Source organism: Meleagris gallopavo, chromosome 3, assembly GCF_905368555.1.
Source record: "Meleagris gallopavo chromosome 3, MGAL_WU_HG_1.1, whole genome shotgun sequence".
NCBI lineage: Eukaryota > Metazoa > Chordata > Aves > Galliformes > Phasianidae > Meleagris > Meleagris gallopavo.
In genome coordinates, this window is record NC_139406.1 from 73,535,926 (window position 1) to 73,559,641 (window position 23,716).

The 23,716-nt window shown below is 40.6% G+C and overlaps 1 protein-coding gene across 6 annotated transcripts in view; it reads left to right on the plus strand.

Annotated features, from left to right (window-relative positions):
- The window catches only part of VPS13B (vacuolar protein sorting 13 homolog B), a 411,892-nt gene extending 390,902 nt beyond the window's left edge, over window positions 1-20,990 (plus strand). For all 6 annotated transcript variants that reach the window (XM_010709173.4, XM_010709170.4, XM_019614165.3 and 3 more), the window contains 6 exons: window positions 1,932-2,108; window positions 3,023-3,193; window positions 9,749-9,925; window positions 12,386-12,488; window positions 13,116-13,365; window positions 18,974-20,990. In XM_010709173.4, the coding sequence (XP_010707475.2) occupies window positions 1,932-2,108; window positions 3,023-3,193; window positions 9,749-9,925; window positions 12,386-12,488; window positions 13,116-13,365; window positions 18,974-19,219 (1,124 nt within the window). In that variant the 3' untranslated portion in view covers window positions 19,220-20,990. The remainder of the gene's footprint in view (window positions 1-1,931; window positions 2,109-3,022; window positions 3,194-9,748; window positions 9,926-12,385; window positions 12,489-13,115; window positions 13,366-18,973) is intronic.
- Window positions 20,991-23,716: the final 2,726 nt, after the last annotated feature.

The following is a 23,716-nucleotide window of genomic DNA, read 5'->3' on the forward strand; positions in this document are numbered from 1 at the left end:
TTTCACTCCTGGTTTTATTATGGTTTTCTTTCCTGGAATTCTGGCTGGCCAAGCAGGTGTGTGGAGCTGGTGTGGGGGTGCTGCTCAGCTGTTGCAGGGCATTACCTGTCTGTGTCCTGCAGCTCCCTCCCATCACCTCGCACCATCCTGTCACTGCTTTGGGTGCACAGGTGAGCGGTCAGGCACTGCTGTCCTGTCAGGCCTGCCTCGGCCAGAGGGACCTTGCTGCAACAGTGTCACCTTGGAGAATGAAGCAACTGCTTCCGGAATGCCAAAAGCATTTAAAAACAATGAGATCCATCTGGTTGTAAGGGATTATTGCAACATTATTGATCAGAAAAAGCAGAAAGAGCATCTTTTCCATCAGTACATGCCTCCCCACCCCTCCAGCTTTTCATCACATCACACAGTGGCAAGCATAATTTGTTAAAAATATGACACGGAGGGAGTAGCAGGCCCGGCCTGCAGCGCTGGCTTCCTCTGCGTCCCCAGCGGCGTGGGCTGCCAGTGGGACGGGATGCTGCTGTGCCAGCGGGCCTGAGCGCTCGGGGCCACTCCGCTCGTCCGGCTGCCAGCAGTGCTTGTTTTTTGTTTTCATAGCACATCCCACCCACTCCCTTATGTCCAACGCGATTCCCACTTTTTATACTGCTTGTACTGGAGCTCTCAACCTGCCAGGGCTGAAATGTGGGACAGATTCAACAAGAATAATAGATTTTCCGGGAGCTTAGAATGATAGTATGAGATTAATTCATTTCATATGAGTAACATTTTCTCTTCTGTTGAGTTTCATGATTCAGCCTTCCACAGGAGTGACTGGGAGGGGTTACTAGCAAACAAGGAAAGCATCTGGATAGCAGGAGTGTGCGGCGACGGGATGGGAATGAGGAGGGCAGTGCAGATCAAGGGCCCTCGGCGGGAGAGCAGGAGGCGATTCTGTCCGTCCATCAGCCGTCTGTCCCCATCGTGCCTCATGTGGCTCTGACAGCACTAGCTGAAATTCTTGATGCTGAGGCTCAAAGAGCGGGCAGTTCCCGTTTCATGTTTATTGCCGTCTTTGAATCACTCTCTCTGGACCGCCAAAAAAAAAAAAGTTTTGTAGCACTATTTCCCTAATAAATTCGCTGCCAGCCAGCCTGAGAAAGACAAGACCTGCAAGCAGCTTTCCAGAAAGGCTCGCACAGATTGCTGCGCGCTTGGCCATCCAGCAAGCTGCTGGCAACCTTGCTTTTATATAGGAAAGCAGATCCACAGATACCTCTCATGGGATATGCATAGGGAATACTCCCCTATGAGTAACCTAATCAGCATGTAGATGTCATTGGTGTTTATACAACTGTACTGAGAAAAAGACATTTCTCTGGCTTTCACGACGCTTTGAAAGAAACTGATCAGCTTAGAAAAGTTGGGGTGGATTTAAAATAACTTCTTAAGCACTTGTCAAAAATCTGCATCCCCTTTCCTAACACTCCATCAAGCAATTGACCTCCACACTCCTGTAAGGCAGAACACTGTATCAGTGTAAACTCGCTGTCACAGTTCTATCACATGAGGATGTGAAATCACGACACTGCCTTACAGTGTATGGAACCGACTGAGCAATCTGAACTTCCAGTGCCGTCCCTCTGTAGCTGTGAGAATCCAGCATCCACCTCCCTAACACACTTTTAGCAGAAATACGGGAAGCTCCTGGAAGGAAGTCATTCTAAAGCTATTTGCGAGTTTGCCAAAAGGATTTCTTTGATTTACGAAGTATGAAAGATTGCCATTTTTGAATTCGTAGTGGATGAGTTATTTCCCGTGTTTTGCTCAAAGGAAGTTCATAATGCGATGAATTCTAGTGTGAAAAAGAGAATTAAGGAATAACCTTTTCACAACTGCTGCTTCTGCAGTTTTTGCAGGCGTAACATTTGTCTTGTTTCTCCACACAGGCTGGGTTGTTGGATCTCTGGAAATCCTTGGGAGCCCCGCTAGTCTGGTGAGAAGCATAGGGAACGGCATAGCTGATTTCTTTAGGCTCCCATATGAAGGGCTAACCAGAGGCCCGGGAGCATTTGTCAGTGGTGTTTCCAGAGGAACAACATCATTTGTAAAACACATTTCCAAAGGTAATTCTTCTACTCTGATGCTCCTACTGCTGCTTTGTTGTCGTGCACTGTTAAAGAATGTGTTAAAATTTTAAACAATATTGCTTGCAGCTTTATTTGGCTTGCTAGGCTGCAGCGAAATGCTGGGAGAGTAGCAAAGCTCATATATAACATCTTATGTATTAAACAGATCACTGCTTAACTACAGTGCGTAAGAATGTTTCAGAAACTTCAGAATTTTAAACCTCCCACTGGGAAACCCAGCTTGGCTCAGCCAGTATTTCATGTGATAACTTCAGAAATATCGAAGGTGTTCTGCACTTCTGCTAACCATCAGAAATCCTACACTGTGTTGCCTCATCGTATTTATTATTTCTTTAAAAGAAAAAAAAAGAAAAAAAAAAGTAGATACAGTTGTCATAACTGTGTAAGTATGCAGATGGGTTTTGACAGAAGGGCAGAGCTGGATTTAAAACACAAGCAGCTTTTGTTTTGCAAAGTCTGTCTAAACAGTGCCATCGCGTGGCTTCGGGCAGCCAGCAGAGGTGGCTGCAGCTGCTTGCTGGTGAGTCAGGCTCGTTCAGGAGATGTCCTTGCGGGCTCATTCTGTACATATTTGCTTGCCTTCCCATCGCCCCCACTCCATTTAGGTTAGACTTATAGAAGTGTGGGACCTAGGGAGGGATGTTCGGATGAATTGCTTTTCCCACTGGCTGGGCAAACCTGGGAAGGCTAATGTAGCAGGCGTGATGTGGACCGTAGAAGCAGCATGGTGATGCTTCACAAATAGTAAAGAATGTTACACATGGGCAACTTTTCAATTGACTTTGCTGTTCTGCTCGTAAGCACAGTATTTCAGCGAGGCAGTGAACAGCTCCGTGTTTTAAATTAAAGCATTTTGATCCAGACCCAAATGTATATCTCCACGTATTTAGGTACACTGACGTCAATTACCAATCTGGCAACAAGTCTTGCTCGGAATATGGATAGGCTGTCGCTGGATGAGGAACATTACAACAGACAAGAAGAATGGAGAAGGCAGCTTCCAGAGAATCTGGGCGAAGGACTGAGACAAGGGCTCTCTCGTTTAGGCATTAGCCTTCTAGGTAACGTACCACTAAATATCAAGTTGAGTGATAATACTGTTTTCTGATTTGCTCATCAGCCTTTTCTACGGGTATGTTATAATTGCGACGTCTGTTGTTTTTCTGTGAAATAGTCACACGGCGTGTGTATGAGATATCATTTGTTTTTATCAAGGTTTAGTGACTTCGGTGTGTGATTTTTGCTGATAAAATAATTGCAAATACCAAACAAATTTGGACTCGCTTTCTTTGTGAAATATTTGCATCAGAACCTGGTGTAAATCTCAGAAGAAAATAATATTCTGCCTTGGGCAGGGTGACTTGTAGCTAAGTCAGCACAAAGACGTCATCACACTGGTGTTTACTTTTCAGTGAGTTATAGAAATGCCTTCTGAAGCTGATTGTTTTTGATGCACTGTAGATATCAGGAATTCTCAGACTTGTTTGAAAACGACTTGAACTGAGCACAGATGTGAAGTAAGCTTTGATGAGGAATTCTGCTTTTACGGAGAGACCCAGATCATCCCGATTCAGTGTAACTGTGTTAATCAAGCAGCCGAGTGGTTTGATTAGAAGTGAAGATTGCCCCAGCCATTTTAAAATAGTGCCTAAAAATGTGAAGACTAACCTGCATTAGAAAAATCTCTGACAGAGATTTTGCAGTATGGGGCTGGATTTTCTGTGTTCCTTCTATTTGTCACACAGCAGAGGAATGCAGTGTTGTATTGTTTGGCAGACTTCCTCAGTGCGTCTTAAGGAGTATGAATCCCTTAGAGATCAAAGTGACCAAAAGCAGTCCAGTGCAAAAGGTTAGAAGAGCTGAAGCTTGAAGGGATTTGTCCTCTTTCCTAATCTTCAGTAGTGTACACAACTTCTAAATTTGCAACCGCAACTCTGAAAGCCCCAAAGAGGAAATGGTAAAAATGTTACAAGTTTGGGTTAAGTTACTGGAAATTATTTTAAGCAATAAGGCTAGATGATGTGAAGCACTGTCATTTGATAATGCCTGTAAACTGGAAAGCGAGTGTCCTGGGAGAACTGTGCATGGAGAAATTTTGTATATTAGTAGCTACTTCCCCAATAGTAAGCTGTTACTGGTGTGGCAAATCAAAGGCAGTTCAGAGGAGGTTTTATTTTTCCTTCTTGTTTTATTAGGCTAAGGGCAGTCAGGTTGAGAAGCTGGATGAAAGATTATACTTTTAGAAGCACCGTGTCAGCCTGGTGTATGTGAGCTGGTGAAATGGTTTGGTGATCGTGGCTCAGTTATTAATAAGGCAGGAAGATAATGTGGTGGCTGTCCCCTTCGCCAACACACCAGAACTCTTCAGAGCTAAAAGTGTGAGCCCAAACTGCAGAGCACAACCTTTAAGTTTGGCTGTATTAATGTAAAAGTTTCTGCTGTTCAGGAAAGCCAGGAAGCTGTGAAACACATTCACAAATGTGCTGTTCTGATATAATGTGTCAAGGCTTTGGTTGTTTGCAGGAGGATGTCCGAGTTTAGAAAATCAAGATTTACAATTCTAGTTTCCCTAGTTTTCCTAAGAAATCAAACTTCTTATTAGAAACTTAGAACTGCACGCCAGCATTTAAAGAGAGCTCCTTTGCAAGCTGGGACCCTGCTCCTACTCCCACTGTTCCTGTTTAGAGAGTCCTCACTGCTAAATACGTTTTCTTTTAGCAATGCAGGCAGCTAAGCATTCAAATAAAGAACTGGGTTACTGCATAACTACAGAATGGCAATTATGGGACCTGTCACTGAGAGAGGAGTCAGAAATATTTGAATGAATTTGTAATTTAAACTTGATTTTTTAAAAGACTATATTCTCTCTGTACACAGCAGCGCTTCTCTAAATGGCATCGAGAGCTCAGTTATACTTAGACCTACGTTACAGTTTTTACTAACACATCAGTAAGCCGTTTCTGACTGTTTCATTTAATGAATGCTATGCCTTCCCTCCAAAAACAGTTGTAGGCAAAGGGAGCTGCTGCTGTACTGCTTCCTTTCACCGTTTTCTGAGTAAACATGAAAATGCGCACTGCAAAAAGACAACCAGGTTCTTCGTGCATAAGGAAACAAACCGGAGCTGCTCTGTTATATTCCTTCGCAAGCACGAAGAGTTCAGATCAGTACAGGAATGCAGAGAGCAAGACCCCCTGAACTGTAATTTCTGTGACATTATAATTGTAACATGGAGAAGTGTAAAAAAGATTTATAGGACAGTCAGAGTGCTGTCGCATTTGCAAAAACCATCGGACTCATGCAAGCAGCTTAAAGAACTGCAAATGCAAATTTCATGCCTAGGCACTGACATGTAAGAGCACTCGGCTCACTGATGCACTGTGGTATCCACACAGAACGAAGAGCTGCTTTTCTGATTTTTCCAAAAGTCTGGCTCATGGTGACCCCAGTTCTGCAAAGATCTTAAGCATGCGCTTAAGAGCTTTGCTGAATCAGGGCCAAAATTATGTACTCTTGTCTCCTCCTCAGTGCAAGTTGTTCCCAGTGGTACATTCTTAAGTGCTTTGTCCTGTCTCGTTTTAAATGACTCAAGCACTGTCAGGGTGTTGTTTGATTTGATTGTTATCTTTGGCTGGCTGTCTTCTTCCCTAGTTTGGGGGAGACTGCTGGGTCATTTTAGTCACATTTGTACATGAAAAGAAGCAAAAGCTCGTGGCACGTGTTGGGTTTTTTCCTACTATACGATCAGACAAAAATACAGTGAAATCGTACATAAAATGTTTAGATGACAGGCACTCCCCACCAAGGAATTATCTTTTGTATTTTGCTTGACAGGGTCAAGCTTAAAATAATAAGCCAAGTGTAAAAGAGAATGTTGAAACCTTATTGAGTGGGCCTTATTTTCAGCTACTGGTCCTAGTGAAAGTAACATGGTGAAGTAGCTCCAGAAGAAAGTCAGTCATTTCTGAATAACTGAAAAAGTGATAAATATTAGAAAATAAAAACATTATTCACAATTTCAAAAGTGCTATTGAATGCTATTCACTTTTTAGGGAAGTAAATTCAGATTTCTGTTATGAAGGGATGTTGTTGCTCTTACAGTGCCACAATCACTGTATCGAGGCTGCTTGACGTCTGCCTATCTACAAACTAAATTGTTAGAGCCACTAACCCTGCAAGTCTTGCTATTCCACACACCAGTTGTACAAATACATGAACGTGAGCCAACAGGTGCACTTTATTTTAGTTGTATTTCCATGTGATGTTATTTTAAGTATAACAGACTTGCAGCAGCCCAGAAGGACAATAGCAAAAAGAAAAGGAACAGAAACACTTTCAGTTTTAGTAGCTTCCAGCCTCATGGCAGGGCATGGCCAGTTTCTCCTGGTGAAGGACTGGGAATATTTCCAATTATTCCTTGGTCTGAAAGAGTTTGTTGCAAGCAAACTGAGCTTTGCTAAATTCTGTGAATTCTGTGTGCCATGCTTTTGCTACATTTACCAAATAATGTTTGTCAATCTGGGCAGGAACCAGTTACTGTCAGTAATCAAATTCGTCTTGAAGTAGTGCAGTGATATGCTCTGAACTATCTGAATTTTGTAGTTATCGAAGTATCTCTTTTATGCTTACTGAGCAACATGTATTAACTAGAGTGCACCCCAGCTGATGCTTAGCAGATGTTACGGTGCTGCTGGAACTTCTTTGGTCCAGAAATGGAAGAATATGTTTTTGTTTTGTTGCTTTGGTGTTTAATTTTATTGAGGTTTTCTTTATACAGGAATAATGTGTGTGTACATATGTGGACATGCATATAAAATTGAATGCCTAGGGTAAGGAAGGGAAGAAGAATGGGGAACTGTTTCATAAAAGATAAAAAAAAAAAAAAAAAGCAAAAAATAAGAATCGGAAAAAAAGAAAGAATGAGTAAGAAACATTATAGAGAAAGGGCAGGGACAACAGGAGGACATTAGAACTGCCTCCAGACTGTGAGGGTGAGACTGGGAAAGGAGGAACCACAGCATGTACCTTGTGCTTTGCCTCCCTCGCACCCGACAGCAGCAAATGGGGAGAGACATTCTGATGTAAGTCTGTCCAACACGGTGCTTCTTCCACTGACTTCACATTAGAAAAGGAGTAGCTCCATGGATACCACAGGACATCTGCTTCACACCATTTCTGGAGTAAGGAAAGGCACTGAACCTCATATGTGTGTTACTGCTATCTCACTGCTTTTGGGGTTTGAGGTTGTTGAGCCTTCAATTTATATATTTTTTTCCTTTTCTCACACATGATGTGTACAGGAAAGTTGCTGCACAGACCTGGCTTCCCCACAAACAAATGGTGGGACTGGCCACTCTTTATATTAAAGGAGCACAGTTATAGTTTGCTACGTGATTTGTGGGAGTGACCACAGCACGTGAATGAGTTGTCAGTGTGTTGTGGTTTGAGGTAGGACACTACAAAGGGTGAGCAGAGAGGGAGGAGAATACCGTTGGCTGTACTTCTTGCAGGTAGAAAGGCACAGCTTGCAAAAGGGTTTGAGTGCAGTGACACCACAGACAAGCTCAGAATGTGTGTAAATGGCTGAATAACAGAAGGTGTGGAAGTACTAAACAACAGGCTAATTAAGCTGTATATTATTTCGGGTACTGTATAAATAATCTTATATAACACAGTCACAGCAGTTTCCATTCTGTTTCCTTGTCCTCTGGGCCTAATTCCAGCTGAGAAGTGCCTGGAGCATACCACAGGTCCTTTGGAGTAGGCTCTTATTTATTATTACCTTATAACATTGCTCAAGTGTATTGCAGTAAATAATTTACTAGTGCTAGGACTTAGGTGGATTACATTTAATAAGGCAATAACTTCTGTTCTGAAAGCACAGTTGCTGTGGGTGACCTCGATAGATGGGGTGAAGGAGGTCACAGAGTAATGCAATACCGCAACTTAGCAGAACCAAGTATTGTTTCATCTCTTCCAATGCAACCCACTTGTACAAAAGAAAAGACTGGACAAACAATCCCAATTGTGTACTGTGGTGTTGGATATTATTTTAGCCAAGCAGCAGGAGCAGCTGGTAAGTACTCGTGAAACTGAATTGAATTGAAAATCGTATCATTTCCATGACATAAAATTAAGGAGCTTTCATGACCTTTGTAAATGAAGAAGAGTAAATCAGCTGAACACTGAGCTTCAGCAAACGATCTCAATAATAACGGAGTATTGTATTAAAAGTAGAGCAGTATTTTCTGGGGAAATACTATGCATTGATGTGCAAATGATGCACATACAGAAATTGGAAGTGATCTCTCTAAGAAGAAAGAGAGGCTTTTATGGGGGGTGCAAGTTGCATGAACTGCCAATAGATAGTATTCCAGGGGCAAGGATCTGGGAAAATGTGTGCCCCTTCTCTTCATCTTTATTTGGGCAGAACACCAGTGTACAAGTACGATATTAGTTCATGTTGTTCGAAGTCAGCAACTTCTTCGTTTATCCAGTAACAGTAACTGAAACCATCTGAACACTGGTTAGCGGCTAGCTGACTAACGTGTGTCATGCTGGTAAACATATGGGGCCAAATACCTCTGCTGTGCTTGTCAGAATCTGCGGAATCATGCCTGCATTTGCTTCCACATACAAAGCAACATCTTCAGAGGTGCTGTTGTCACAGTAGAAATGCCCAGTTCCCAAGGTGAGGTGCCGTCCTGTCCTTTGATATTTGGTTTGATACTAAGAGCTATCCAAGGAGCCCACAAACTTGCCTTTCACTGAGCAAAGAACATTGGATCAGGCAAACCATCTTCCAACTGATGTCACTTTGTCCAATCATTGTATTCTTAGTGATTTCCAAATAGCTTATCTATCAAAATTACAATAACTAGAGACATGTCTGTGGTTAAGTGGCTCAAGTAAACTAAAGATCAAAGAAATGTACCACCTCGCATACCTGTTTACATTTAGGAAGATTTAAGTTGGAGTTCTTTGTTGATACTAAAAGCTGGGAAGGTCACTGTGTCACTTGTAAAAGTTTGACCCATGCACATTAAAGTAAAATATGATCGTTTTTACAAAAAAGTAACAAAAAGTCTCAAAGTCTAATTCTGCTAATCTTAGTAATATATCAAAAGTTGCATTAGCTTATGAACATTTCTGGCAGTGGAAGAGGATATAAAAATGATCTATTGAATACAGGCAGTTTTTATTCTCATGAAGTCTATCTCAGGCTTATGTGAAAATCTCATTTCCATAAGAGCTAAAGTCTTCAAAAAATGGGTGCATTTTATTTCAAGCCCAGCATTTTCAGAATTGCTACACAGAATGAACTAAATTGTACCAACTCAGCAGAAGGCTTTAGAGAAAGTAGTGGGACAGTGAAAATATATTTTCACATTAAGTGATCTGAATGTTTAAAAAAATAAAATACCTCAAAACATTAAGTGAACATTTAACTTAAACTGAAGCTGAAGTATTTGTCAGTTAATTGGTTGCATGCTAAATAGCTGTGTAAGGTGGGTGGAGTACCATCTGAAATCCAAACAGTGTTCAGTTGCAGTGACACAATTGCTTCTTCTGGGATATTAATCTTCACTAACTTCTGGGGACTCTTGTTTTTTCAGGTGCAATTGCTGGCATTGTAGATCAGCCGATGCAGAATTTTCAGAGAGTGTCTGAGAGCCAAGCATCAGCAGGGCATAAAGCCAAAGGTGTTATCTCTGGTGTGGGAAAAGGCATTATGGGTGTCTTTACAAAGCCAATTGGAGGTGCAGCTGAACTTGTCTCACAAACAGGATATGGTGAGTTTCTCTATTTCCAGCATCTCCGTTTCAATTTTCATGAACAGATCTTTAAAATGCTCTTCAGATACAACTGGCTACGTCTAATTACTCAGCTTGGAAGTGTAGAGAAGGAGTTAGAAGTGCCACATCTGTATAGTTACAAATGTTGTACTCATTCTCTTAAAAAATCAAGTTGTGCTTCTCTCTTGTGTTGCCGATCAGTCTTGTAAGGCCACAGAAACACAGAATGCAGAAAGCATGAAGTAATTGTTGGAATACACTGGGATTAGTTACAGAAACATATGTGCTTACAAAAGAGTTATTTACTTAAATGTAATCGAGCAACACTATGTCCAATTACAGCTTTATTTTGCGATTGCTCTGATACAGCAAGGCAAGAGTTAGGTTATCTCTATACAGAGAGAGTTATGTTCTTGGGAGAATATCCCCTTTATTTTGGAGAGCTGTGAGAAAACAGCCCTGTTTTTAGGCACGTGGGTAACCTTTTAACTGCCGGAGGTGGGCTGTTAGGCAAGACTTAGCAGCAGTCACGTTGAATGCTTTCACATTGAATGGTAGATGTTTCTGGACCACCAAGAACTGTCAAAGATAAGAAGAAAACACCAAAACACATTGATTTCTTTGCTTCCGGTATCATGAAATGAAAGCTGCTGGTCTGGATGTTTAAAAAGAGGTGGATAGTGGGGGACAATTGGGGAAGAAAGGCAGGGAGATCTGTTGATACAAGGACAATGTGTCATTAATATTGCTTCACTACATGGGATAAATGTTGAAGATTTAGCCTTCAGCCACTAGCCACATTTATATTTGTGATGTGTTATTTAGAATGCACGTAATTCTCCTAGAGCTCAAGTTCAGGACATTGTTTCCACACTTCCCAGTACATTTAGAACTCATTCCTTGAAGTAATCTATTGAAAGAAATAATTAAATATTTAATTACTGTCATTCTTTAAAATAATTGCCTTAACTTTATCTGGTTTGTAGGAGCGTTAAGAATATCCATTGCCCTGAAATGCACATCCGATAACTGTAAAGCCCATATCAGTAAAATCAAAACTTGTGTCTGTTGTCATCTCACACTGTATTCTTTTTGTTGACTGTGGAATTATTCTTTTTAGATTCAGAGCAGTTTTTATCAAGAAACTTGTAACAGTAGAAGGACACTTTTCATTGCAGATATGGTACATCATGTTTCCATGAGCAAACACATCATGTTTTCCATGAGCATGTGACAGAAGGACTTAGCCAGGAAAAAACATCAAAACTGTATCAATAATAGCTGACAGTGCGTGAGAGGAAAACACAAGAGTTCAAGTAACTCTTACCCACAACTGGATTGGAAGTGGGACCGTGCCTCTTGGGGGGGACCAAGGGGTGGGGGACCACACAGAAATAAACACATGTTCTCTCTTTCTCCATCTGTAAATAACATTTTCACTCACATAATGCTGAGAATCTCGGTAAGCCAACTGTTACGACTGGGATGCTGCTTTTAAGTATTACCATCAACATGTGTGTTAAAAATTAAAGGGTTTTCTCAGTGCTGATGTTTTGTTTAAATTATTATCCATTGTGTAAAAAGGAATCGCTTAGTTATTGACACTCTTATTCAAAAAATGCCTTTTCCTTCAATAGAATGCTTAATTAGCCCAAAAAAAACCTAACTTTGTTTACTCAAAGAGTAACTTTGCTCTAAAACTTATGACACTACTGCTTACTGCTTAGCCTACTTCCTGTCTTTCTTATTAAACTTTTTAGAACTAGTTTATTTGTGAATGTTTGGCAACCCTCTAATTCTCTTTCTGGTGACCGTACCTCATTTTTAAAAGACCACAAGCCCTCTGAAAGCGTACATACTGTATCATCTTCAGCTTTGGATAGCCTATTTAGAACCCTCTGAAACTGCTTCTTCTAGTCTCCATTCTGTGTGAGATTAAGAAGTGTTCACAATAAACCAGATGCCCTGGGAGATCTCATAAATGTATATGGATCTATGCTTCACAGACTAAGTGACTGAACATGCAGGACCTAGGCAAGCTTTCCTTCAAATTTGTACTGATTGTGGCACGTACGTGGAAGTATTTTAATATTAACAAAGAAAATTAACAACAGTCTTTATTTTTTATACATAAACTGTAAGAGATATGTCCGATCCTTCTCTGGAATGATGGCTCTCAGGAGCATTATGTTTCTCTTAATTGCAAATGTATGGCAGATTTTTAGAACGTGCGGTGTTTTGGGTTGTTGTTTTTTCTTTGATTCTTGCTAATGCAACATCACTGGGGTTAAGTGCACAACTCTTGCATAGTAGTATTTAATGAATTATCTTCCAGAGATGTGACATCACTTTGGATCTGCACTGTTTTATGAACTGCTTTTAACAGATGACATCACTACAACATGTAACTGTTTTGTAGAAAACAACTACTAAAAACCTTAAATTCTCTTACCACAGGTATTTTGCACGGAGCTGGACTTTCTCAGCTTCCCAAGCAGCGCTCTCATCCAAATGATCAACAAGTTGAGCAGGCTCCAAATAGCCACGTCAAATATGTCTGGTAAAATTATTTAGACACTTGCTCATTTTTACATCCACGTTGTTTATTAATAGGCTCTGGCCTGTGGTCAAGTTAACAGACTGCTTCCCTAGGAAAGGCTGAGTTATGGCAGTTTGTTTAGGAACACTAAACACGAAGGTAGTGCATAGAAACCCAATCTGTAAATGATGGGCTGCTGATCTGCTTCCAGCTTTGGAACTACAGAGCTGATCTTTATTTAATGGCATTCAGTGAGCTCTTATTTATCATTGCATTGAGCCCAAGAAAAATACTGCACATCTCCAGAAACAGCTGTTAGTGAAGATAGCTTTATTTTCTATGCTGAATTTGTAAGCCGCTTCTCAGGGTAATTTTTCTATTAGGATGGGAAATAGGCTGACCTAGCATGGTTATTAGGCCAACTTTGCATTGAATGATTAGAGAGTTTTGATAAATAGCATTTTCACATTTATCCACTAAATCTTGAGTCTTACATTGTTCAGTAATGGAGATTTGGAATGTATTCCATGGCTTATTTTCTATTTGTAGATGATAGCTACAGGCTTAAGAGCATTAGTGATCAAAAGAAGTCCTTGAGGATCCAGTGCCTAACACTGACTACTTCTTTTTTTTTCTTTGATAACGCAGGAAAATGCTGCAATCTCTGGGGAAACCAGAGGTCCATATGGCCTTAGATGTCATGATTGTGAGTGGGTCAGGCCAGCAGCATGACGGCTGCTTGCTGCTCACCTCCGAGGTACTCTTTGTGGTCAGTATCAGCGAAGACACGCAGCAGCAGGCCTTCCCCGTGACTGAAATTGATTGTCTGGAGGATGAGCAGCAAAAAGACCTGCTGAAGGTGCAGCTGAAACAACAGAGAGTGCCGTGCGATTTGGAGGTACAGGCTGAGTGATGTTTTCAGTCAAAGATAAAGTCACAGTGGTGGTGGTGCTTTTGGCAGCAGGCACACTCAGCTTTGGGTTGAGAGACCGGAGGTTTAAGTGCCAAACCAGGGCACCCGTTGTTTTCACACACCTCATCATTGACTGTTGGATAAAATGGATTTGGCTCTTCTCTTCTGTCCTCTTACTGATCATGAGATTTAGTATCTGTGACAGTGATTTCCTGAGGTAAAAATAAGAGGAAGTATAGGTTCTTGGCAAGCACCACCATGTTTCTGAAGAAGTTCTCATGCCTAGCTACATGTGAGGTGCTTGTTCGCCAGTTAGAGTTGTGCCTACAGAGTCACAGTGAGAACAGCTCCTTTCGTCATTCTGTGAATTCTGTTTTAACAGTTCAGTAATGCTTGATGCATCGTCCTTTCAGTGTGTTTCTTATCTCCCCACTTTCAGGAAAGTGCTTTTTCTTGGCTGCTAGCCGTGTTTAATTCTTTAGATACTTCTTCTTTTGCAAATGCTATCTTTAAAAAAGACCAGTTCTCTTGCTGAGATTGGAGGCACCGAGTGTTGGCCAGGAAGAGCATAAATTCTTCATCTTCCTATTGAAGGATCTCTAGGCCATTTGAATACTGAGGTTTTGGATGAATTATCATATTTTAATGGTAGAAGAATGGTATATTTTTACACTTTCGGGAAACAATGTTTATTGTATTAAATTCTCAAGTGGAATCACATGATTCTATGATTTCAAAAGCAAACATATATGTCCTAATTCCTGTTTTTTATAAAAGTATGTCAGGTAGTTAATACACTGCCATACCAGGAGTTTCTGTTTCAAATATGCAAAAAGAACATATGTAAAATAACAGAAAGTATGAGGTGTGCCAAAAGTAAGAGAGGCTTCAGTGTGCTCAGTGAAATCCAAACTTTGCTGGTCACCAAAGAATTTTGCCAGTGATTCCAGCAGAACAAGGACTTCATCTGTGTCATGACAATACTTGGAATTTTTATGAAAGGCTTTTGAAATGCTGAATTCTCTATTTATATTTATTGTCTTTCCAGTAACGTCAGTCTCACAGAGTGCTGTTGACTGAACTTGACCTTTTGCATTGCAGTGTTCCATGAGGCATTATTTAAATTTAATGCAAGTGGCCAAAGCTCAGCTTTTCTGTCCCTGAACACTGTGTGGTTGCTGGAGGCACTCATTCTACTGAATCCAGCCCATCCTGCTCCGTCCAGAACTACTGTCCTGGAGGAAAGTTGATTTGTTCTCCCTCAGATTACTGATGCACTCAATTTAACCTAACCCAACTTTAGCAACAGGCTGTATTTTTCTAATTGGGTTGTAGTAGCCGTGGTAACTCTTGTCTTTATATTTGGTTATTCATGGGGTGAGGGATAGGCTGCTGCTCTGTTGGGGGTATTGCCCAAAGATTGCTAAAAGATGGGGATGCCTGCCTAGGAGGAGGAAAGGCAAAGGATGGGGAGTAATTCTAGTCCCCATAGCTGCTGCAGCTGGCACTATGCAGGACTGCTAGGCCAAATGGCTCATGTAAATGCTCCACTCTACATGACGTGCACAGAATCCAACATTCCTACGTACACATGCTACTACACATCATTAAGTGACCTGCCTTGGAGAGGTACTGGACCAAATACATGTTTCTTTCTTTATCTGTGGATAAAAATATGGGACCTCCTACTCCAGTGGCATAGCAATGCCAGGAGCTGTAAGCCTTGAGCCACCCAGCCTCTGTGTACACAGTGTCTTCTGCTGACACAGATGGAGAGTGCAGTGAAATGCAGTGAAAATGTATGGCACGATAAAAGCAGTGAAGAGTGCATGTGCCCCAGAGGTGGAGCAAAGTCAATTCTGTAGAGCACTGGTGCTTATGGGAGCCAAGGTTCCCCTTCAGCTGCTCAATAAGAGTGTGTAAACAGGTTCTGTGAATATGATAAGGAAAAGCAAAGTTAGGAGCCGCAAGCTACGGCTTGCAGGTAAGTAGCTTCAGAGCTGCAGAGCTACACCTGAATAGACGTGACTCCCAGCTATTAGTGGTAGGCTCTCTTGCTGCAGCTGAAGTGCAGGCACTTCTGTATGTGATGACTTGGTGAAGACCAACATTTTTTGCTGAAAACTGCCCAGTTAGGTCTTCCAAAATATTATGGTGTGTGTGTGTATCTTACTGTCCACCCAAAATAATTGCCAGAAGTTTTGTTTCAGCTCTGCCCAAAACAGTTTCTCCCTTTGCCTCTCTTCAGCTTCTTGGAACTATTAGGAAACAAAACATGAGTTATTCTACAGCTGTAATCACCAGAGATGTTATAGAGCATATTTTGCCTCTTTCAGCAGTCGGTGTGCCTGATGGCTTGTTTGCCTCTACAGATATAACTTAATCCATCTGGCTAGGAATAACCTGGATGGAATCTTGAAAACTTTGGCACTGACAACGTTGTTATTGAAAGGGAAGCATTAATTGTGCTTGCATTGTCTTCCAGAGTAATTGAGACACTGCGTGCTTCCAGACAGGCATCAAACTCTTTAAGAGCCTCCTATTCCAACTGCTCTTGATATAGTTCATTTGCAGGCAGCAAAAATCGAAGGGTGCTGGAATTTCAGATATTCCAGGATTTCTTTCTGATGTTCTGCAGCAGGGTTTTCACACATGCTACCTGTATCATACTTGGAGCTGAAAAACACTCCATGGATTGTTAAAGAAGTTGTAAGAAGAAAAAAACCCTAAAATAACCTTTTCACAAAGCAGACCATAATTGCTACACACACATCTGGACCACTACAACAAATATGCTGTAGCACTGTGGACTTAGTTAGAACTGCTGAATTCTTTATAAATCATAGTTGGAGGAATTTTAGGAAAAAAATTAAAGTTCTTAACTCAGAAAATGTGACCATCTAACCTTAAAGGTCGTGTGGTGTTTAAGATTCATCTAGCAGGTGCACTAAGCAACCGTTGTTCAAGTTTTGATTGATGAAATGGTTTGGCTATTAACATTACAGATTCTCAAAATAGTTGGTTAAGGAACTTAGTGACAGTGCTAGGGCCATTTAGGGGGAAAAAAAATAGCTGAATAGCAGCAATTCCAAGTTTTCTTGTTGTCTTGACAATATAAGCTAAACTGTAATTGGCTGGGGAAGCAGACAGTTACAGATGAGATCATCTGGAAGCAGGTAGGATCCCAGATACTTTGGAAGATTGTCCAAGTTCAGTTAACATTTCCTCCTGAATAATTATGCTCTATTTGTGGGATGTGGCCTAGGTCTGAATGAATCAAAGAATCACAGACCAGTTTGGGTTGGAAGGGAGCTAGTTCCCACCCGTGGGCACAGAAATACATCTCACCAGACCAGGCCGCCCAGGACCCCATCCAACCCAGCCTAGAACACTTCCAGGGATGGGGCACCTACAGCTTCTCTGAGCAGCTTGTGCCAGCACCTCATCACCCTCATTGTGAAGAATTCCTTCCTTACGTCTCACTGAAAATTGACCCTCTTTTGTGAGGTTTGCTCCAAAAGTAATGCCTCCTATTTTATTATATTCAGCCCTGACATCAGGGGCAGATATTGGTGGTATGGCAGCAGAGGGGTGGTCTGACAAAATGGCGCCTGACATGGAAGTGCCTATGGAACAAAGGTGTAGAATTGAATTCCTTCATGCAGAAAAAATGTCACCAACAGACATTCATTGAGGGTCCTATGAATAATCGGTTTACCCAATTAGGTGAGTTGAATGCCAAGACTATTTCCACCTGCTTTGATAACTTTTGTCTTTTGGTCAGTTTGGAGTCAGAACTATAGTCTAGTTTACATAGGTGCTACTTCTGCATATGTCTCTCCTTTCAACTGGTAAAATAGATGGACTGCTGAAGTGCTTTTTCTGTAACAACAGACTGAAGCCATCATTCAGACATTCTCCGTTGTTTGCCATGCATCTATCTGCTGCAGCAGCAGTCTGCCTTATGACTTTTTTTCCCCTTCCCTTTAAGGAGATTGTAGAGGAAACCACACTTTCCTCTGCCCATTTCTTCATTTCCATTGTTTCTAAGCACAGGCTCTAACTTTGAGCTTCTAAGTTTGTTCAAGAGCCTGCTTTCTTCAGCATTTTTGTGGTGATGATTGAAAACAGGAGTGTTTCTGCTTGATGAGCAGTAAATTCTTCTCCAAAGGCATAGTTTTGTTTTTCGTTTTTGTTTTTGTTTTTTAAAAAAAGGCAAGGGACTGTTTTGATTTGAATGTGACAGCTGTCACTATCTATGAATCATATTAATTATTTCTTCAAACAAGCAATGGTTTGTTTTAAATGAACCCTGCAGTCCAAAGATGTGACAAGATATTGATCCTGGCTGTTAAACAGAATCCAATGGCACTGCTTGAAAATACCATTGAAGCATGTGTAAAACTTCCTGAAAGACAGGCTGAAGGCAGTAGTCTTTGAATTCTCAGCGTGACATCCAACAAAGAAAGACATTTTAAACTCTGCAGAAATTAAAATGATCAGCAGTTCTCCAACTTGCTGGAAGCATCAACTTAAGGAAGCATCAAAACCTGTCCCTAGGATAGTGTCTGCTTTTCTGTTATTTTCACTTTTTGGAAATGGTGATATTTCTGAAATACTTTTTTTTTTTTTTTCAACTAATTCAGCTAGCTGATGCCTGCTTGCATGTTCTCCCTTCTCAGTCTAGTCACAATCATCTTCAATTTCTTTCTCTTCAGAGAAAAAAAAAAGGATAGAGCAGATTCTTCCAGGGCCAGATTTGCCCATGACTTTTCATCTAATACCTTATCTGACTGAAACCACATGGTAGATGCCACTTTTCTGTTGGCAGCCTTGGCTGTAGCTAGAGGTGCATCATTGTGACCTTCTTACTAGAACCTTGAACGTCAACATATTTCAGCCTACAAAAAGGGATTTCTTCTGCGTAGTCTCTCCAGATCACCTAGGAGAAGACACTTTGCATGAGTTTTTCTCCATAAATAACATGCCCAAACCATCTTTAGTGAAAATCTTTTTTAAAAAATTCTGTAATTCTGTGGGCGCTTCTTTGGTTACAGAGGCTGATGGATGTATCCGGTCATACCTGAGAGGCAGCTTCTAGTTCTTACTCTCAATCGAGTGAGTGAAAGACTTAAACTTAGTTTCTCAGAAGTGACTGTGGGTTGTCAGACATTGTACTTCGTGAGAAAGTGTGAAAGTTTTGCTAATCAGAACTGCTGTCTATCTGATAAACACTCCTGGGAGCTACTGGCAGTTTTCTTAATAGGGCTTCAGGTGTTTTTTCCTGTCTGCAAGGATCTTCTCTTGAGCTAGGTGTGTTGGGTCCATCCCTGAAAATCTCCAAAGATTCTGCTTAGACTTTTCTACGGGGGAGCTAGAGTTTCTCAGGCAGAACTATTCAAAATAGCAAACCACCAGTCATCCAGTGACAGGAGGAATCTACTGAAAAAAACATCCATGAAACTACTGCAAGAGAAATCCTAGGGAAAAAGATTTTTAACTAGAGTTAACTAGATGTGGAAGTTACTGTCTTCACTACCAAGTTCAGTTACTGTCAATTACTCAGTAATCCTTTTATGTTATCTTATTTCAGGCAGACGGAGTTAGAGAGAGACTATCAGAACAGCAGTACAGCCGCCTCGTGGAGTACGTCACAAAGACATCTTACCACCTCACCCCCAGCACCGCCACAGTGCCAGCACCACAAGCTGTGGCCGCCGAACACCTTCCAGCTGTAACGAAAACGTATAACTATGTGGTTGATCCCAGTTTTGCCCAAGTATTCATTAGCAAATTCATAATGGTAAAAAATAAAGCCTTGAGGAAAGGATTTTATTAATAAATACTAGTAATATCTTACCATTTTGACATAACACTTCCTATGCAGTAATCTATCAAGGAAAGATGCATATAATTTTTGAGGAAGTAGGAGATAATAACCAAGTTAAGCTTTTCTAATCATGACAGCATTCCTGCTCTGTAGCCAAGATGCTGGTGCTGGAAGGGGAAGGTGTTCTAGCAAATAAATAAAGTGAAAGGGAAAAAGCCCTAGACCATATATGGTTCGATCAAAATCCTTTTTCTTTCAATAACCAAAAATCAGGGACTAAGGAAAAACTGCATGCATAGAGACATTTTTGCCACACAAAACATATGTATCAATACATACTATATCATATTTTAGGGTCTGCCAGTTTCTGTTGTAAACCAGGTTTATAACTCAGCTGTAAAAACCTGCTCAAGGCTGAGCCTTTCCCCCCACACATGCACTGCCCCCAGCACGCACATCCTAAGGCAAAACATTTTTCCCCACTAAATCTGAAAAACCCAGCGTGGCTGTTTTAAGTTACTTAGTGACAGCTGGGTTTTAGCACCACTTTAACCTTAGAATAGCTTCCTTTATTTGACTGAAGTTTTGCAGGACATTAGTCCTTAATGTAAACTAGTGCCTTTGTGTGGTTTGGAGAACAAAACATGAACTACAGCATGAATTTATTTTTAAAACCGTCTGTATACAGAAACTTTATTTCATCCACCATCAGATTTTCAGAACTTTCAATGTATATATCACACTGTGCGTTGTCTGGTCATTAGCTGGAAGCCAGTAACATGCAGTTCAAAAATTTATGAACCAGAGCTTAGCCTCCTTGAAATCAACTAAGAATCTATGAGCTCATAACATAGATGTGCAGGTGCTAAATACAGCCTTGGTGGGTCTTCCTTACTGCTGATCTGACACCACTACACATAGTACCTGTTTACTTAAGCCCTATTTTATGCTTATCACCTTTAAAGTGATAAAAATAGGGATACTTAAAAATAACAACCTTTCAGATATTATCTGTGCTAAGGAAAATGAGATTTTTTTTTCATTTTGGTCCGAAAGTAAGGACCCACAGTTTCCAATTACAGTAATTAATAGTTAACGATGCCATTGCAGTACACTTTTAAACACATCAAAACAAATGAGCTTTCTAAGTAAGCGTTGAAGTTTTACAGTTTGTAGTAGAGAAGGAATCATTCAGGGCACAGTTACTTTATAAACCAAATCTGTCTAGAGCAGCTTTACTTTTTTTAAAAAAAGAGCTTACTTGGCTTTCAAGTGTGCTTGTAACTTCTCTTCTCTACATACTCACAGACATTCATTTTGTCTCAGGATTCCTGAACGTGACCAGAATTAGAGGCAAGAACTGGAATACAATCTGATCAACAGTTAGAGCAAATAGAGATACGTTTGTTATTTAATACTTTCTATGCATACCGGATATGACCAAATGCACAGTACCTACGAATGGAGTTTTGGCAGTGTTCTTCTCATGAGGTCTTGTTAAATGTGATTTCTAAAAGCCGTGTCTCTCGTGTACTGAAAGGAAGAAGCCTGAGTTGTCCTTTCTGAATGTGAAGTAAGTCCGTTCCTTATCAACATTTCATACAGTGCTTTAATAATTTAGACTTTGTTTTAATATCATTATTTAAAAAATAAATGTATATACACACACTTCATTCCTGACTATTTTGTGGAGATAGTTTAATACTTCTAATTTTGCATATTGATGCATAAATTGTAATATAGAGATTGTTTAAAGATAAATAAAGCTATTCCTATAATAGTTGTTTCTGTGAGTTACTTGGCCATTCCGTTACAAGTGAAGGAATAGTCACTGCATAGAACAATAATGATAAAGATACACAAGCTTCATGTAGACCCCATTAGATTCCTGTTGGTCACTGGCCTTTGTCATATGCCAAAAAACACAATAGATCCTGACAATGCTTTGGAAGTAAAGAGCTGCTCATTACCTTGCCAAAACATGTGCTGAAATGTTTTACAGTTTTGTGACTAGCTGAATCAAAACAGCATTGCAGTCACCATTTGAATTAGAGCAATCTGTTCATCCTACATGTGGCACAGAACCCAGCCAGAAGGACACAACCACACCTGTGAAGGATGAGGGATGGCAGCAGCTCAATTCCTAAAACTTTGTAGATTGCAGCCATTGTTTACGCTCTATTTGTGTTTTTCCAGATTATACTGTTTGGGAATAAACACTTGCTTAAATTATGCTCTTCTTCAGTGAAGTGAGCGAGCATCTTTACTGCATTAGGCAGGTTCCTTCTCCCCCTTCTGACCGCACGTATGGAAACATGTGCGGAGATGGCATATAAATCAGCCTCTCCTACATATGAGCTGTGTGAACTATGAAAACAAAGTTGTCCAAAGAGCAGCTGCCTGTACTTAGCTGCTAAAGCACTCCAATGTGTACCCTTAAAGCATACCTACTTTCATAATGCTCTTTAGACCTGGAGAGCTCACAACTTCAAATCTATCTTTTTTAGTTTGCTTCCAGAACAATCAATCATTCCTCAAACACTCAAGAAAAAAGCAAGCCAGCCAAAAACTCGGAGGCATAGTCACTTATAGATGGTAAGACCTTTCCCAAAGTAGTTTAGATCAAACAATCCCTTTTTTTGTTTCACATAAAAATATAGCAAAAAAAAAAAAAAATTTAAAAAACCAACCACCCTTTACAGACAGTTGGAGGTGGAGGTGGCCTTAGGGCAGACAAGCTGTGCATCTCCTGTGAACAGTGTGTCAGACCATCACAGACAGCTGAGTAGGGTCTTGCTCACACAGGCCTTCGTTGTACCATACTAGGTCCCAACTGTTTGTTAAGATGCAACTTAACTTTAGAGAAGAACAAGAAAAACTGCTTGGTGCTGACTGCAGAGCAGATTAGCCCTTCTGCCTACCTCATAATAGCGGGCCCCAGCTTTGCCCAGTCCCAGTCAAGAGGAAAGGAATAGCTTGGCTGGCATTGCAGGCTGAAAAGAAGTACTCATTTTGCATTGTTTTGTGAAAACATAATAATAGCATTACAAAGAAAGCAACACACACTTAACTTATGTACTGATGACTCCTGCAAACAAAGCAGAGCTCACCTTTCCTTCTTGTTGAACACATTTAGACAGGAAAAGCTCTCAGGAGTTCTGCTGTACAGATTAAAAGCTCTTCTATCACAGAATTCTCCTTTGAATCAATCAATGCCAGTAGCAGAATGAACACACAACTCTAGTTGGCAGTTAACAGTTTAGAATAAACAACTTACTTAGAATTTCAAAGTAAATTCATTCCTAACAACTGGGAAGACTGCAAGGGCTAGAGCTGGGAGGGAAGTTGGGTGCTTTCCACTCACACACCTGGCAGTAGCAAGTTGCCTTGCCTCTGGAGCTGTCATTATGACTGAAGACCCCTGGCTATTTAAACCTGCAGACTACGGCTGAGAAAATGTTAGTCAGTATATAATGGTATACCATGTTTATACTGTACATTTGGAAGATAAATTGGTATCATTTGCAATTGTTAAACTTCGGTTTACATTTATAGGAGTGGGGGTATTTTGATTACTAGATGGTTTCCTCTTCCACCACTAATGTCAAATTCTTTCTTTGGTCAAAAGAAACACTGCACATACTGAAAGTTTAAAGAAAATCCCATGTTGCTCCATATTAGTGTTCTGGATCAAATACATTATTTACATGCTTTCATTAGTCCAAATGCTGCTCACAGTTACCTATTAAGTTAAGTAGTTAATGATCCATTTAGAATAAGAGTTACTCCAAACAGGATTTGAACTGAAGACCTTCAAACACAACACAGATGGCTTAATTTGTCATGCTTCTTCGTACAAAACCTTCCCTTCTTTCACGTGATCAGCTCTGACTCCTCATAGTACCCACATTCAGCAATCAAGAGCTTCAGCCACACAGATATATATATATTTCTTTCAACCTCAGCTCCAGGCAATGCACAAAGCACGTTCCCTGTGACCAATAACAAAGCAGAAGATAGTGCATGAGGTCTTGGACTGTAGCCCTTTGTACATCAAATACATGTGAATACACTTGCAGTTTAATTTCCCAATTGAGTTACATACCATGTACAAGAGTGGTCATTTGCATACTTTCTAAGTCTTGATGTAACACTTTGCTGCTGTAAGGAAGACAAAGCAATGACAGCAAAGCTATGAAAGCTGACTGATGCATTTCCAGAATTCCCAACAATTTTTTTCATCTCAATGTTAGTTCACTTATGAAGGCAGAGACCCTTCCAGAAATCCAGCCTCTCCCTTCTCTTAACAACTATCACCCTGCATATTCCCATCAGCAGCAAAGACAACCTAGCCACCATTGTTTAAGAACATACTTGATAAAATTTGGGATCTGGACAAAATGAAGATGCAAACAACTCCCAGCAGACAGAAAATGAGCCTTAGGTCTCTAGCACAATTTATGAAGACTTTCCACCACTCCTTCCGGTATGTAAGCATTCTGACCA